At 42.6% G+C, this 17,295-nt stretch overlaps 1 protein-coding gene across 1 annotated transcript in view; it reads right to left on the bottom strand.

Moving 5' to 3' along the window:
* Positions 1-4,196, bottom strand: part of VSTM5 (V-set and transmembrane domain containing 5) — a 31,194-nt gene extending 26,998 nt beyond the window's left edge. Inside the window, exon 1 of the mRNA XM_036746837.1 lies at positions 4,109-4,196. Within this exon, the coding sequence (XP_036602732.1) occupies positions 4,109-4,196 (88 nt within the window). The remainder of the gene's footprint in view (positions 1-4,108) is intronic.
* Positions 4,197-17,295: the final 13,099 nt, after the last annotated feature.

Below are 17,295 nucleotides of genomic sequence, written 5' to 3'. Positions count from 1 at the left end.
TTATTTTGATTCTCAAAAGTAATAAAAAAAGTCAACCAGTATGAGAATCAAAAAAGTCAACCAGTATGCATTCCCCAAAGGTACTTCCCCAACCCGTTCACTGATGCCTAAAATTCTTTTGCCCTTAGTCACTGTGCCTTCCTTAGGTTTAGCCCTTTACAATTTAGCAGCGCTTCTGTGTATTGGGTTATTTGATCCTACAACGATAATAACTAACGTTTATACCGTGCTTTAACGTTGCCAGAGCTTTATGTGTATTCACTCATTTGAATTTCACAACAATCTTTTGAAGCAGATAAGTACTCAGCTATTATTATCCCTGTTTTTCAAATGAGGAAACTGAGGCTCAGAGACATTAGGTAATTTGCCCTGATCACAGAGACAGTAAGAAGTATAAGAAGCTCGATGTTAATTAACCCAGGTGTTTATGATTCCAAGTCCAGTGGAGAATCACAGTGACAAACTGACTCTCAATAACCCTTATTATCAATTATTATTATTAATATATTAATACTAGTTAACATCAATTATTATTAACATGGTAATGCTAATTAATATTAACATTAATTATTATTAACCCTTCCATTTTACAGAGGAAGAAACTGAGGAGTCTTAGAAACATTAAGTGAATTAAGACAGTGTGGTACTGAGAATAAAATGCTGGACTTGGAGTCAGGAAGCCCTAGTTGAAATCCAACCTCTCCTTCTGACATTTACTAAGTACAGGATTGTGGACAAGGACTTAAAAGCCCTGAGCCTCAGTGCTCCTCATCTGTAAAACAGAGCTAATACTGTAGTATTTACCTCACTGGGTGATTCTGGAGTTCAAAAATGATCCAGTGGAATCTGTGATTTCAGCAATTCTGCCAGAGTGGGGAACTCTGGGGAGTAAGGGGGAACTCTCTCCAAAACAAAGCCATGTCAGACCACAAGCCACTGTTCATATGAGGAGCAAGTCAATGGAAGATAAGCTTTTTGAGAGCAGGCACTGTTCTGGATTTTGTCTTAGTATTTCTAGGACCAAGGTTAGTGATAGTACCTAATGATTAATAAATATTTCTTGAATTAATGAACTCACCATCTCCAGGGGAAACGCATTCTGTTTTTAGACCGGCTCAAATGATTAGGAAGTTCCTTTTAGTCAGCCTAAATCTGCTTCAATGATCTCTTATCTAATGGTTAAGCCTTAGGGAGTTGCTTAAGGCACATATTTGCCCAAGGCCACAAAGCCGATAAGTCGAAGACAAGGGTGGGGAACCTGCAGCCTGGAGGCCACTTGTGGCCCTCTAGGTCCTCAATCCAAACTTCACAACAAATCCTAGTACAACAAAACATGGTACTAATAGGTGGCCAAAGCCAGCCTTTGTCTTGAGATCAAATGAGATTATATATATATATGTAATATATGTATATACATAGAAAACACTTAGCTCAATGCCTAGCATACGGTAGATACTTAATAAAAGATTGCTCCCTTTCCCTCTTCTGACCCTAATTTCAACATTTTCCTACAACCCCACAGGTCTTTGATATGACAAGAAGAAATAAAGCTGAAAATGTACCTATTGGGTAAGTAATCCATTAATTCACATAGAAATTCATCATTCATTCAACAAAATTTCATTTTTCTATGCCAGGCACTAAATTAAGTCACACAAAATACAAATAGGAAACAGTTTCTGCCCTTGAGAAAATTAGAATCCACTGAGATTGCTAGTTTATCTTCTGTGGACAGTCAATTTGGATAGGAGAGAGAAAGCTGACACCCCCCAAAAGTGAGGTAGGCTGGTAGAGAGAGGGAAGGACTACTGGGTGAATAAAGGCAGGGGCTTCACAGCTTTGCCTCAGACAGTACCAAAGCACTGGGCTTTGCCCATTACTCTAGTCTAGATGAATATGTTGATAGTGTCTCCAGGGTTTAAAAAAACAATCAGAACTAGCATGGCATGCTTGCAATTTTCCCTTACTCTGTGCCTGCCAATTTTCCCTTACTCTGTGCCAGCCAAATGCATCTTCCCATTCCCTCTTTACTGTTGTCCTTGGAGCAAGGATGATCAGGGAAACCCTGGATTTGCTGGACTGGGGCACCTCCCATGGAAGGGTATATGTGCTGAGCTCCTGGCCGAGGGACATTGTTCTTACTATGATGACACAAAGAGCTCTTGATTGGTCCCCAGTGACTTGAGAATTGCTGTCAGTCCAACAAATGACAGATCACCTCTGATCACGTCTGATATATATATATATACACACACACACACACACACACACATGTATATATGTATATACACACACATACATATATATACACACACATATATATGCACATATGTATATATATTTATATCTGTGTGTAAATATATATGTATATATCTATACACACATACACACACATATTTATATATATCACATACATACATACATAAATGCATACACCTGACAAAGCAAATGTGAGTGAGCAGAGAAGGCAAACATAGTTATGGTCTAGTAAAAAGAAAGGTAGATTTGGAGTTAGAGGACCTGGATTCGGATCCAGACTCTCTTATTTGCTACCTATTACAAGAGAGGTTACTACTAACCTCCCTCGGTCACGGTTTCTTCATATGTAGAAGAATAGAGATGGGTTGATGGTGGGGGGGGAACCTGTGGCCTCGAGGCCACATGTGGCCCCCTAGGTCCTCAAGTCCCCTGGAGATGATCTCAGAAATCCCTTCCAGCTCTGATTCTGTGGTCCAACAGGATCACAGCCTCCCTCAGTGGGAGGAGGGAGAGTCAGTCCCAAGAAGGAGGAAACAAATCTGGAAGCCATCACCCAGGGAGCCTGGTCTAGTTAGACAGCCCAGCTGAATAATTCTGTCCAAGGAAACCCAAATGTCAAAACCAGCAGCCCTTCCTCTCCCAGGCCACAGGGCTGATTGCACTCCCCCCACCCCAATTGTTTCATACTTTTTCTGGGGGGTATCAGTGAAAGGAAGGAACCTTGTCATTGGTTCAATTCAAGAAACATTTATTAAATGCCTACTATGTGTCAGTGAAAGAGCAGTGTGGTTAGCAAACAGTGAGCCTGTCTTAGAGCAAAGGTGACAGACAAGTCGTGCTCCTGATACATACCGGCTGAGTGACCTTGGGGCGAGTAAAGGAACCTTTTATGGCTCTAGGCAGCTCTCTAAGACGATGAATTGAAGAGAAGTTGGTGACTTACATTACTAGAGAGAATTGCCTCATCTGGGAATTCCCTATACTAATGAAATCACAGGTCTAGTCCCCTACTTCTGTATTCAATTCAATTTAATAAGCATTTTTAAGTGCCTGCTTTGTGCGAGGCACTGTGCTAAGCGATATGTGGGAAGTACCATGGTAGAAACTGATTCACGATTGAACCAGGAGTATGTGAAGAGCCGGACACCCAGTCCTGGAGAGTGAGGACACCAAGAGCCGGTATTTCTCCAAGGTTTTTGTTTGCTTTTGTTTTGTAAATATAAGTAGAGAAAACAAACAAGCATCACACATACACGCACGCACTTATAGAAGAGAAGATGTTGGGGGGGGGGGCGGGGGGGGGGACTGGGGGAGTTGTAAAAGAGAATTGTGGTCCCAGCTGGAGTGCGGCTGTGGCTCCCAGCTTCCTGATCTGATAACACACCAGCCACGTGCAGTCCTGCCTACGAGTTGATGCCCTCTGGCAAGGACCTGCGAACACCCCCATGGCCCATCTCCTTCCTAAGCATGGACACTGGGAAAACAACCTGCAATGACCGAAAAGCCCCGGGCCGCCGAACCGCCTGCCTCCCTCCCTGCAGCTGGCAGGCTGCAATAGCCAAGTGCATTAGGTCCTCGCGGCCAGCGGCGGACTCTGAACGGAAGCCGCTGCCAGGGCCAGGCCAGAAGATGCATTTCCTGCCCAGCCCGAGGCAGCAGCCTGGCACCACCCCACCGGGAGGTCTCGGGGCATACTATTTCCCTGCCCTCCCAGCCCGTCGGTCCTCTCTCCATCAGTGGAGAAAAAACAGCGTAGCCCCGAGCTCCCGACATGCAGGACTGGCCGGAGAAGTTGACCTGTCCTTTCCCTCTAGAGTTCCCTCCCCAGAAGGGAGCTCCAAGCGCTTACTTTGCAGGCAGCGAGCTGCGGCCAGGCAGAGAGCGAAGAGTCCCAGGGTGATGCCTCGGTTCTTTCTCCAGCTCCGCAGTGGCCTCATGAGCAGTCCCAGGTCTGCAAGGGTTCTGCATTTAACGAGCAGGAGGCATTGGCAGACGCTGGAGCTGCTGGGCTGCGGGCCTGGGCTGCTTCACGATCAGCTCCTCCTTTTCTCCGTCCCCTCCTCCTCTGTCTTTCCTCTTTCCTCTCCTCCAACACACACACACCCCTTCTTATCTCTCTCCTCCACCACCTCCTCCTCTTCCTCTCCAGCCGGTGTCTGATGCAAATGAGCTGGCTGTTCTCAGGTTAAACCAGTTCTTGAGTCTGAGAAAGAAGGAACAGAAAAGGAGTCTTGCAGAAAAAGGGAGAGAAGGAGGGAGGGACAGAGAACGAGGGAGAGAGGGAGGTATGAGGCGGCATGGGCGCAAGAGAATTAGAAGGAGGCATACAGACTCACCATGCAAATAAAGACCGTTTCCTTCTTCTGTTCACACCCAATATGCTGCTATTAATTCGAGATTTAACCAAATGGTGGGGTGCTGGTAAAGCGGCGACTCTACTACCCCAAGAGCTCTTTCTTCTCAGGCAGCCAAAACATAACTGTCTAATGGTCCTTGCAGACCAGGGAAATGCATTTAGGAGGGAGAGAGTGTCAGGCATCTCTCCTAAAGGAATGCTCTGTCTCAGCACTTAGGATCCGCTGCAGAGTAAGGAAAGTGCCCTGGATGGAATGAACTGAGTGGAACCAGCAGGAAGAGCAGAGGTATTTCTCTCTGCTGAGGCCATTTAACAGGAGACCCTTACCATTTGGAGGCAGCATCCTTCAATATAGTAGAAAAGGCACAGAACCCGGAGTTTCACACCTCTGCAAAGGATCTGGGGGTAGGGAGGTATCTTCTCATTCATCTTCTTTGGGATCATGCTTATTCTTTATAATTGCACAACACTCATTTTCAATTAGATAAAACAAATCACATCCCTCTTTCACGTGACAGTTCATAGTACTGGGTTTGGAGAAAGGATCTGGATTCTAATCCTGACTCTGCCACTTTTAATGCCTGTGTGATCATGGGCAAATCATTCCACGTCTCTCTTCTTCCATTTCTTCATCTGTAAAATAAAGGACTGAACTCCTTAACCTCCAAGATTCTTTTTTAAATCTAAATCTTTGATTTGCAGTTTACACTTGACATTCATCATTCTCTTTTCTGGAGAAAACATCCCCCAGTTTTTAAAGAGAATATTCTTATGGAATAGTTTCAAAGTCTTTCACCATTCTGGTTGTCCTCCTCTGGGCAGTCTTCAGGTCATCAGTGACCCTCCTAAAGTGTGGTATCCAGAGCTGAATATAATATTCTTTCAAGATGTAGTTTGACCAGACCAGCTCTATTATCTCCTGTAATCTGGATACAAAGCTTCTAATAATGCAGCCTGAAATTGATTTAGTTTTTTGGCCACCGTGTTACACTATTGACCCATATCGAACTTGCAGTTTGACAAAGTCCTTAGCCTGTTTTCATCTTAATTGTTGTCTAGCTATGTCCCCCCTGGTCCTGTACTTGTGCAGTCAATTTTTCAAACCCCAATATAGGACTTCACATTTATCTCTATTGAATTTCATCTTCTTACCTTCAGCCTATGGATACAGCTTGTTGAAATCTGTCTGGGTCCATCCTTCCTTACTTCACATCATCTGCTAATCTGGAAAGTATGCCATCTGTGTGTCAAGTTCCTCTTCTTCCAAATGGAGATAGCATCTGCCTCTTGTAGGGTGCTTGGAAATGTTCAATGAGACAATGGGAATAAATAAAAGGGACTGGGACTAGATCTGTGATTTCATTGATGTAGGGAACTCCCAGAGGAGGAAACTTCCTCTACCAATGTAGGTCACCCCATTTTCTACAACTCGTAGTCTTAGGGATTTGTGTAGAGCATTGAGAGGTTCTGTAACCTGCTAAGGGTCACACAGCAATGATGTGTTAGAGGCAAGGAAACAAAGATAATATAAGGCATGACTGTGAGCAATTCTCTTGTATCTTCTTGCCTTTGCACAGACTGGAATATACTCCCTTTTAACCTATACCTTCAGGACACTTAGTTTTATTTGAGGCTTAGCTCTTACACAAGGGCTCTTCTGATCACCATGTTACTACTTCTCTGAATTCATGTTGTCTCTCAAATGAATCAATGAATTATGCCTTCTTGTCATTTCTGGCCCTGGTCTTGGTGATCTGGGAACTAGAAATGAAGACATGCAGGCAAGCTGGAGTGTTTTGGTACGTCCAGAACCAGAGAGCTATACCAATACTGGGAGGAAGGAATATGGGGTTTGTCTTCAGCATGGTGAGGAAGAGATCAGTCCTAGTCTAGTAAAAAGAGATTCTAATGGGCTAGAAGCAGAAGAGTGCATTGATATTACACACAGAGATATACCTGGATTTCAGCGAGGCATTTGACATGCTATCTTTGTGAATAAGACACAAAGATGTAGGCTGTATGATCATACATATAGTCATGTGAATTTAATAATGGACAAACCAAAAAGTAGCCATTAATAGGTCTCCTTAGAGGAAAGTCTCTAATGGAGTGTGCTGGGGTTGATGAAGGCCTGAACAATGGTGGTAACCCTCAATGACATGAATGATCAGGAAAGGACACACTTCGGTCATAAGGTGAGAATGACAGATAATAGTATTGCTAGTATCCTGTCCTGGAGTTCAAGAAATATGAAAACAATGAGAGGATGGCCTACGTCATATTAGTTGGAGCCTTTGAAAAATTTATGGAAAATATGGGCAAAAATCAGTCAGTAAAAGAAGGCGTGGAGTTGTGATCTACATTAATAAGCTAGTATCCCACTAATGAAATTATGGATCCATATTAGTATCTAAAGTCAAAACTTCTTGAAAAAATTACAAACTTCATCTCCATCCCTTTTCCTTTACCAAGAGACTAAGCTAGAAGAGTTTTTGTCGCTCTTCCCTTCACTCAATCATCTTTGTCTTATGTTTGGGTCCAAAAAATCGGTTGCCAGAAGTATAGAGTAACAGTGTAATATAGAATACGAGGAAGCCAGCCCAACCTTAGGCTGCATCAAAAGTCTGTCTAAGATTAGGGAAGCAATAGTTCCACTCTACCCTTCCACAGTCAGGCCACACCTAGAATATTGTGGTCCCCACTGAGTGACACATTTTTGGGAGTAGTTGGATAAGTTTTATTGAAAGGGCTTTATAGATGAACACTACATACAGAGAAAGGAAAGGAAGTAAACATTCATTAAGCACCTAGTATGTTCCAGGCATGCTAAGTGCTTTACAAATATTATCTCCTTTGATCCTCATGCAACTCTGGACCATTTTACAGATGAGGAAACTGAGGCAGACAAAAGTTAAATGGCTTCCCCAGGGTCACATAGCTAACGAGCATCAGAGGTGGGATTTGAACTCAAGTCTTTTGATCTACCTAGCTACCTCTGAAGAAATGAGGAAAGTCATTGCTTGGTCTCTTCCTCCTTGGTCTTTTTCGTTTATTTGAAGACACTTCTCCTGGTGTTTTCATGGTTCCATCGTCTTGGACCTGCGTACCCTAGTCTGGTGAGCCAGGGACTTCTGGTGGGCCTTGTCTGCCTTCAGTTTATGAATGTGTTCCATGAGGATCTGAGGCAAATAGGTGGCTCAGTATCAACAGAGCTCTGGGCTTGGAGTCAGGAAGACCTGTGTTCGAATCCAGCCTGGGACACTTACTAGCCGCATGATCCTGGGCAAGTCACTTAACTTCTGTATGCCTCAGTTTCCTCATCTATAAAATGAAGGTGACAATAGCACCTCCCTCTGGGGTTGTTGAGAGGATAAAATGAGGTAATGATTGTAAAACGTTTTGCAGACCTTAAAACACTATATGAATGCTAGCTATCATTGTTGTGGTCGTTCAACCCATTCCCCTTCACCTTCATGTTCAGGCTGAGGTACAAAGAGTGCTCAATCCTTTTGGATGCCAGTAGGTACCTGCAGTATAGAAAGCATAAAATACCCGTTCTCCTCACCTAGGTCCCTTCCTCAGACACATGGCAAGTGTGGATGGAACCGTCTCTCTTATCAGTGCCCTTGTATCCACCCTTGCCGTGAGTCAGCGTATTTTTCTGGCATTGGGAAATGAACAGTAACAGGCTTATGGGTGCTCAGTCCGTCTTTAATGAGCTTCCAGACTGTCTGACGGGGGTTGGTTTCGTCAAGGTCCAGCCACACTTTCTTTTTTCTACAAGAAAGGACCTCTTCTGAAGCCTGAGTGTCCCCGTGGCAGCAGCTACAGCATGGAAGAGGAAGGGAAAAAGACTGAATGACACATTTTAGGAACTGCCCTGAGAGGTTGGAGAACGCACAAATGATAATAAACAGGATGGAAGGAAGACTGGAGACCAAGCCATGCAAGCACATGGTCCAACCCTTAGACTAGGAATGTTTAGTCTGGAGAACAAAAGGCTTTTGGAAGAGAGAGTGGTGATAGAAATTCATTTCACCTCAGCAAACATTTATTAAGGGCTCCCAGGGGCCCCCATGCCAGGCCCTTGGGACATAAAGTCAAAAACAAAAGAATTCTTGATCTCAAGGAACTTCTATTTTTACTGGGAAGTGAAGTACTGGTACACACACAAGTATGGAAATGAAGAGAAAAAGGGAGAGATTGAACAAGATGGTCTAGGAAAATAGAAGGAAAAAAAAATCTCACAGTAGAGAGGCGGAGACTATGGTTATGGAATACATTACTAGGCAATTGCTGGCTGGTTGGCTGTTGCTTAAATGTTTTTCTTTGTTACAATGAAGGGTTCAGTTTTTTGTTGGGACTGACAAGATATGATTGTAGTGTAAAAACAAAATGTAACAATGAAATTTGAAAAATAAAAGTAAATCAAACCAGCTCCTCCCAAACAATTTAGGAGACAAATCACTAACAACTCGTGATAGTATTCTTAATAGCAGCAGCAGGAGCAAGAACTCACATTTCTACAACTTAGGAAGGTTTCTAAAGTACCTTCCGTTCATTATCTTAATTGGACAAATGTGAGGGAGGGGGCACCTGAGCTGAAAGTCTGATGACATCAACTGGTTCCCAGGGAGCCTAAATGACTTGCCTGAGCAAGATCACATGCGCAGTAAAGCGTCAGAGGCAAGATTAGAAGGCAAGTCCACTAAGTCCATAGATAGTGCTCATGTAATACACCAAGCCTAAGTATGCACAGGGAGCTTAGTGTTGTAGAAAGAGCCATTCCACAATCTATAAAATGAGGAGGTTGGATTGTGAGGACCTTTCCAAGATCTGGACTTGTATGTACAAGATAGCTTACATTTATGTAGTGCTTCATGGTCTACCAAAAACAAAAACAACTTCCTTATAAATAGAGTGGTCCAAAAATGGAAAGGCATCCTTCAGAAGGCAATGGGTTCCTCCTCAAGTAGAGGCTGCAGTAATGTTGCAGAGCATTTATTCTTAATCTTTTTTTTTTTTTTTTTTTTTGCCTCTTGGATCCCTTGGACCATGTCTGGTGAAGCTTATGGACCCCTTCTCAGAATAACATTTTTAAATGCACAAAATAAAATACATGGGATTACACAGGAAACCAATTTTATTGAAATATTACATATACATGTATGCATGTATGTATGTGTCTAAAAGTTCACAGACCCCAGGTTAAGAATCCTTGTGTAATGGGTAGGACCTAGACTTCATGACCTAACTCTAAGATTCTGTCAGGATTCCCATACCAACACCACCCCTCTCTTTTTACTCCTTCCTTTTTACTATTAGGAGACACCCTGTTTTCCGGATCCAAGGCCCAGCAAGCAAGCTGTGCCCTGAACTTGGCATAACGACAATCCTTTGAACTCACCTTCCGGATGAACTCTGCCACAGCAAAAGCCCAGAAGTGTTTCATACCAGCCTCACATGGTCCCTGAGCTTGGACAAGCACCTGTAGGACCCATATTCCAGTCACAAAGCCCTGCTTTAAATCAGATTTGCCTCACTGTTGCTGTTACCACTCATTGTCAGGGCTACAGCTCACTGCATAGTCACTGCTAGTGACTAAGTACATAGTACATAGTACTAAGATTTGGCCTCACTAAAGCAGGTATCGTCCTAGAGAAGGCCCTAGCAGGCGTATTTAGTTTCCCACCTCCAAGGAGATAAAGAAAGCATTTTGCTTATGACCACTGTTAGCTCTTTGGTTTTATTTTATTTTATTTCTTAGAGTGATGGTTGTGACAACCTGTGTGAACTCTTCAGTATTTTTAGAATTAACAGCAGACTTGCTAATTGTATAATTTGGTTTTTCGGTGGTAGTGATGGGGGTGGAGTGGGGAAAGGGTTGTAGAAGAGTGAAGGGGAATGTGTCATGATTTAGATGATCTTACTGGGTCATTTCTCACTGGTCACCACTTTGGGGAAGTTTTGGCTCAAAGTAAAGATGAATGACTAACAAGTATTTTTATCTGATTCTTTGAAGAAGTCAGGTTTTGGTTTTGAGGAAATGGAAAGGGAGCTAGAGGACACCCGTATCTGAATGGAAGCGGAGGTTGGGAACAGCAGGGAGGAGAAGGTCACTGCTTTCTGTGTAGAAGTTGCTGAAATGAAGAGGGAGGCCACTAGATTTGGAGTCAGGGGACCTTGAGTCAGATCCTGGTTCTGCCATTTACCACCTGTGTGACCTTGTCTGTCACGTGACCTCTCTGTGCTTCAGTTTCTTCTTGGGTAAAATGAAGAAATTGGACTAGATGAATGAATGAATAAAGCATTATATTTAACTGCATGCAAAATACGATGCTAATCATTGAAGATACAAACAGAAAAATAAGACAGTCCACATTCTCAAAGAGCTCACATTCTAATGAGAGAGAGGACATACATGAAAGGTTTCAGGTGCTAGTCAAATGGAAAGTCCCATGGTCCTTAGGGTGAAACATCAAAGCAGATGTCATTATTTAATGTCACAATTCCTAGAGCTCTTGGGTTCAGGGTCCTAGGTTGTCCCAATCAGGGTCTGAGGGGAGGTAGTGGTCAAGGTGGTAGTGATGGTTTGACTTGCCTGGTACATGCTGCCTCCTGTCTCTCCCTCAGGTCCTTGATGCATCAGCTAGTCTGGCTTGCCTGCCTCGTGACTGTCATTTGGCTGGCAGTTGGTGTGGATGGCCGGCACCTTCTTTATAGGAGTTGATTCCTCAGATGACGGCCACGAGGGCTAGAATTAGGACTGGTGGTCTTGGGGGTGCTGCCACTTGAAGGATTTCTATGCTTATATGTGTATTGGTGGCAGCTGATCAGCAATCATTGCTGGTGGTGATGAGGCAAGTGGGCTCCCCTTCCACAGTGATTCCTCTCCTCAGTGACAGCTGTAGGGACTGGACTAGAAGCAGGTCTGGAGGTCTGGAGCACACTGCTATTCCCAAGTGTCTTGGGTACAGGATTTTGGACTGTATCCATTGGGGTCTGAAGGGAGATGGTGGTCAAGGTGGTGGTGGTGTTGGTGGTGGTTTGACCCATGGCATATGCTGCCTTCTGCCTTCTTAGGGTTCCTTTACACTTCTGCCAGGCTGGGCCTCCTACCCTGTGTGTGGCATTGGTTGGTAGTTAAATTTACTCTGAGGTTCTTTCTGACTCTAAATTTATGATCCTGCATCCTGTGGAAAGAACACTTGTTTCTCCCCAGCTGTGCACTGAGGTACTCGGTAATTCTTTCCATCTCAATGTACTTTGGAAAAAGAATCACCGTATTTCCCCCTAGCAGCAGCAAGCATTTGGCACTTCCTTAGACAATAAAAAGTCCTGGGTGCCTAGTTACCTAGAAAGCATAAGTAAACATAGCTGTAGTACGGTGGATGAGCAGTGTGACAAAAACAAGATTCTAGACTTTGAAAGGCTGTTGGTCACACGAGGAAGAGTCGGCGCGGTGTGATGGATAGACCACGATCAGCAGCAGCAGCAGCAGCAACAGTAATGAAAGCTAACACTCGCTCTATGGCCAGGCACTGTGCTGCGTGCTTTATGATTATTAGCTCATCCAATCCTCACAACAGCTCTGGGAAGTAGGTGCTATTATTATCCCCATTTTACAGAAGAGGAAATTGAGGCAAACAGAGGTTAAGTGACTCGTCTGTTATGGGTGGGATATACAAACTTTCCTACGATGTGGGGGATGGACTAACTGTAACTGGGATTGATTTTAGAAAGAGCGCACCAACATGGTGCTGGTGGTGGTAAAATGGAGCCAACAGCATTAGAAGAAACCCAGCCCCTCAGGGTGAGTGTGAGAGTCAGCCTGGAGTGACACAGCCAGTCTGCATCTGAAGCCAGATTTAGACTCAGATCTCCCTGACTCCAGGCCTAGCTCCCTATTCGCTGGGACGCCTAGCTGCCTCTAGTTTTGGAGTTCTAATCCCGTATCAGACACAGTAGCTGTGTGACCCTGGGCAAGTCACTTAACCTCCGTTCTTCAGTTTCCTTATCTGTAAAATGAGGGGACTGGACTCAACTCAACTCTAAGTTTCCTTCCAACACTAAATCAATGGTTCCATGATGGCCGGGATAGGTTCATTTCACCGAGAGTTTTATAGTTCATAAGGGTTGGTTATTGTTGCAAAATGAGATTATTGAAAGAGCTGTTTGGAGTCAGAAGATGTGGGGTTGAATTCTGGCTCTGCTTTTCTCAACCTATGTGGCCTAGCCTAGGGTGAATCGCTTTGCCGCTCTGATTTGCAATTTCTTCATTTGTAAAATAAGGGAGTAATATTTAATGATGTGTAAGGTTCTTATTAGGAGGAAGTTAGATGGCTCAGTGGTTAGAGCACCAACCCTGGAGTCAGAAAGACCTGAGTTCAAATCTGGCCTTAGATGCTTACTAGTTGTGTGACTCTAGGCAAGCCACTTAACCTGTTTGCCTTAATCCAAGGGAGAAGGAAATGGCAAACTACTCCAGTATCTTTACCAAGAAAACCCCGTGGACCCTATGGGCACAAGGAGTCAGACACAACTGAACAACAAGGTCCTTCTTAGCTCTAAATTCTGTATCTATAACTTTCAAGAATCTTGTTAATATCATGCATTCTTTTTGTATTTTTGACATTCATTTTTTAAAAATTTTGAGATCCAAATTCTCTCCTTCCCTCCAGTCCCTCCTCTACTCATTGAGAAGGCAAGCAATATAATGTCAAATATACATGTGAAGTCACTCAAGACATTTCCGTATTAACCATGTTGTTTAAAAAAAAAGGCAAGAGAAATAAAGAAAGTAAAAATAGGATGCTTCAGTTTTTCCGAAAGAACCCTGCTTGTCATTCTTACAGCACAATAGTATTCCATCACAATCAAATACCACTACTTGCTCAGCCATTCCCCAATTGATCGGCATTCCCTCAATTTCCAGTTCTTTGCTACCCCTGGAAGAGCTGCTGTACATATTTTTGCACATATAGGTCCTTCCCCTTTCCCTCTCCTGTAACAGCTATGTTGCTTGCAGCTACTGTGGAGGTGTAAGGCCAATAGCACCAGCACACAGAAGGGCTGCTAGCACAGGTTCTTTGATCTGCTTTTCCAAGGAAAGCCACTTGAAGGGGTTTACAATCTCACTTTAATCAAACATACATATATCGTTCACTTAGGTCAAGGGAAAAAGTCAGCACCCTGAACTTCAGAAAAAAACACAAATAAATTGCAAGCAGAAAATTATATAAACAGAGCAAATAAATACAAATCAGCCGATAGGGCTTCTAGCTGTCTGACCAAGACATTATATACATAGTTACCAGAGAGAGAAGCACCCACATCTGGGTTTTTCAAAGCTGTGAGGGCTCCTTAATGGCTACCCAGAGTCTTGTCTGGTCAAATCACATGACACTCTTGCAGTGAGTGAGCCCCAAGCAAAATGCTAACCTCAGAGTATATATATATACTTCTTCAGAGTTGGAGGGTGTCACAACCATGTGACTCAAACCCCTAAGCCTTCCATGACTTAAGCAGGTCATCAAAGACTCTTGATCCAATCAAAGACTTTTGATTGAAACAAGGCAAGACTCAAAGGCACTTGATTGCCTTAGAGCTGAGAAGCACTCCGAAACAAAAGACAACAAAAAGTCCCACTTTACTTGCCATTACATCTCCCCAGCCCCCTACCCTGCTGCCTCCTTTTAAAAAATCTCTTTGGGATACAGATCTAGCAGTGGTCACAGTTCCAATTTGTTCTCCAGAATGGTTGGACCAGTTCACAACTCCATCAACAATGCATTAGTGTCCCTGTTTTTGCACATCCCCTCCAGTGTTTGTCATTTTCCTTTTCTATTATGTCAGTCAATCTGATAGGTGTGAAGTGGTTCCTTAGAGTTGTTTTCATTTTCATTTCTCTACTCAACAGCAGTTTAGAGCATTTTTTCATGTAACTACTGATACCTTTGATTTCTTCTGGAAACTGCCTCTTCATATCCTTTGACCACTTATCAATTGGGGAATCACTATTCTTTTTATAAATTTGACTTGATTTCCTATATATATTTGAGAAATTAGAACTTTATTAGAGAAACTTGCTTAAAATTCCTCCCCTAGTTTCTTGTTTCTTCTATTTTTGGTGGCATTGGTTTTATTTGTGCAAAACTTTAAAATTATCCATTTTACTTCCTGTGATGCTATCTTTTCTTTGATCATAAGCTCTTGCCTTATCTGTAGATATGATAGGTGAATTTTTCCAGACTCTCCTAATTTACTAATGATATCACCCTTTATATCTAAATCATATACCCATTTTGACCTTATATTGGTAGATGGTATGAGATGTCAGTTAACCTCCTATATTCTTAAACTTCTCTGGACCTCATCATCAAAATAACCCACACCCCCAAATTAATCTCTACAAACCCTCCCTGGCTTATTGAACTGGGCTCACATCACCCCATACTTTCCGAAGATGTCTTCCCCATGTGCAAATGTGCAATTAATGTGATTAATTAAGTGCGTGTTTGTTTGCTTTTGTAGTCTATTATATGCTTTGAGGGTCTTCTTCCATACTCCTACTTGTATTGATAAGCCAGGTCCCCAAAGGGTTGACTAGTTGACTTTCCCACTCAGCATGAGGGGTGGGTCTCTTCTGGTATTAGCTCAATTACCCCTCCCCATTTTGGTGCATTCCCCCTAATATCAATCACCAGTTACAGCTAATATTTCTCCCATATGATTGATTGATTTGTAATATCAATTAACTTTTACAAAAGGATATTTACTGAGAAGACATAGCAAGAACAGAAACTCAGTACACATTTCCCCCCAACATCAGTAATATAGTTTTCCTTCTTCTACTTCAGTCATTGGGGAGAATGGTCTCAACCTTAAAGCAGCTGTTACAAAGCGTTCATTCACTCTACCATCTTCACTTCAGATCGTGTTATATCATAGGATAAGCTGTTCCCTTGCAGCAACAGGATGCATCTTGGAGTTGTTCCATTGCTGGGTTGGGTCCAGCAGGTCAACTTCCAAAGCTAAGCCCTCACTTCCCCTTGGGTACCATCCAACTCTGGTATAGATTCCAGTTGCTAGATCTTGGGTGGTTTGCTTTCACTTTTGGAAACTCACAAGACCGTAGCCATTCCCACTACTTCACCTAAGAGCAGGAAAGAATAGTTACGATAGAGACTGGAAACAGCAGCATCACGTGCTCAGAGACAGGGAAGGAGAGAGGGATCATTTTGGCCAATCGGCGCCTTTGTGAATGTAAGAAGGTTTTTTCCTTATCAGGAAGTACATGGACAGTGAACAGTCATAGAATATTTATATCTGCTTTGAGATCTGGGGAGTTGGGAGGGTGCTGGGGATTATATCAGCTTGTGCATGCTACACCTACTCAAAAGGACCGGGATGCCATTTGGCCATTCCTACATTACACATTGGGGAAGCTAGGTGGCACAGTGGATAGAGCACTGGCCAGGCCTGAAGTCAGGAAGACTCATCTTCCTGAGTTCCAATCTGGCCTCAGAAACTTACTAGCTTTGTGACTCTAGGGAAGCCCTTTAGCCCTGTTTGCTTCAGTTCCTCATCTATAAAATGAGCTGGAGAAGGAAATGGCAAACTACTCCGGTTTCTTTGCCAAGAAAACCCCAAATGGGGTCATGAAAAATCAGATATAACTGAAAGATGACTGAACAACATTACACATTACTTTTTTCTTTTTCTTCTTTGTCTAAAGGAATCATATTTAAGTTATTTAAACCCTGCCTCCTAAATAAAGCCATTCCTAACCCCACAGCTGCTAGTGCCTTTTCCCTGAATAACTCTGTATTTCCTTTGTTTTTTCTATTTCATTTTCCATTTTAACATGTTAATATATTTTTTATATTCCCATTGTTTCCCTCAATATCCTTCCCTCTCCTCCTCACAGAGAGCAATCTCAAATTTTTTAAAAATAAAAATAAATAAAAGAATAAATCCACATAAGTGACAAATAAATCCAAAAAATCTGAAAATATGTGCAGCGTGCAATACTTGTGGACTTTCCACCTCTACAAAAGGGTAGGGTGAAAGTGTCTCCTCGTACCTTTCTTTTGAGCCATCCTTGTTTAGTTGTTCAACATTCATTTTAATTTTTTTTGGATCATTGTTCTTTCTCTTTACATCATTGCAGTCATCACGCGTATTTAAGTGGTTTTGCTTCTTGTATTTTCTTTGTATGTTCTAAGTATACTTATATGTGTATATGTTCTTTTCCTCAGTAGAATGTAAGCTCTTTGAGGTCAGGAATTATTTCATTTTCGTCTTTGTACCTTTAGCTTCTAGCACAGTCCTAGACAGAAGCAGCGTTTAATAAATGATTGTTGATTGATTGATTCCCTCTAAGTGCCTAAAACTGTGCTTCGTTCTCAGTGTCAATCGCGTTAGCCCTTGGTCACTCTCTTAGTTAATATTTATTGAGAGTCCACTGAATTCTTCATGATTGATTAATGTTGAATAACTGACCTTGGGCAAGCCAATTAACCTCTGTTTGCCTCTGTTTCCTCAACTGTAAAATGGGGATAATAATAGCACCTACCTCCGAGAATTTTGGTAAGGTTCAAATGATATAATATTTGTAAGGTGCTTAGCACAGTGCCTGGCACATAATAGATACTTAATAAGTAATTCTTCCCTCCTTC

This window comes from Trichosurus vulpecula, chromosome 2 (assembly GCF_011100635.1).
Source record: "Trichosurus vulpecula isolate mTriVul1 chromosome 2, mTriVul1.pri, whole genome shotgun sequence".
NCBI lineage: Eukaryota > Metazoa > Chordata > Mammalia > Diprotodontia > Phalangeridae > Trichosurus > Trichosurus vulpecula.
The sequence above is the reverse complement of the archived record's forward strand: the minus strand, read 5'-3'. Positions and strand labels throughout refer to the sequence as shown.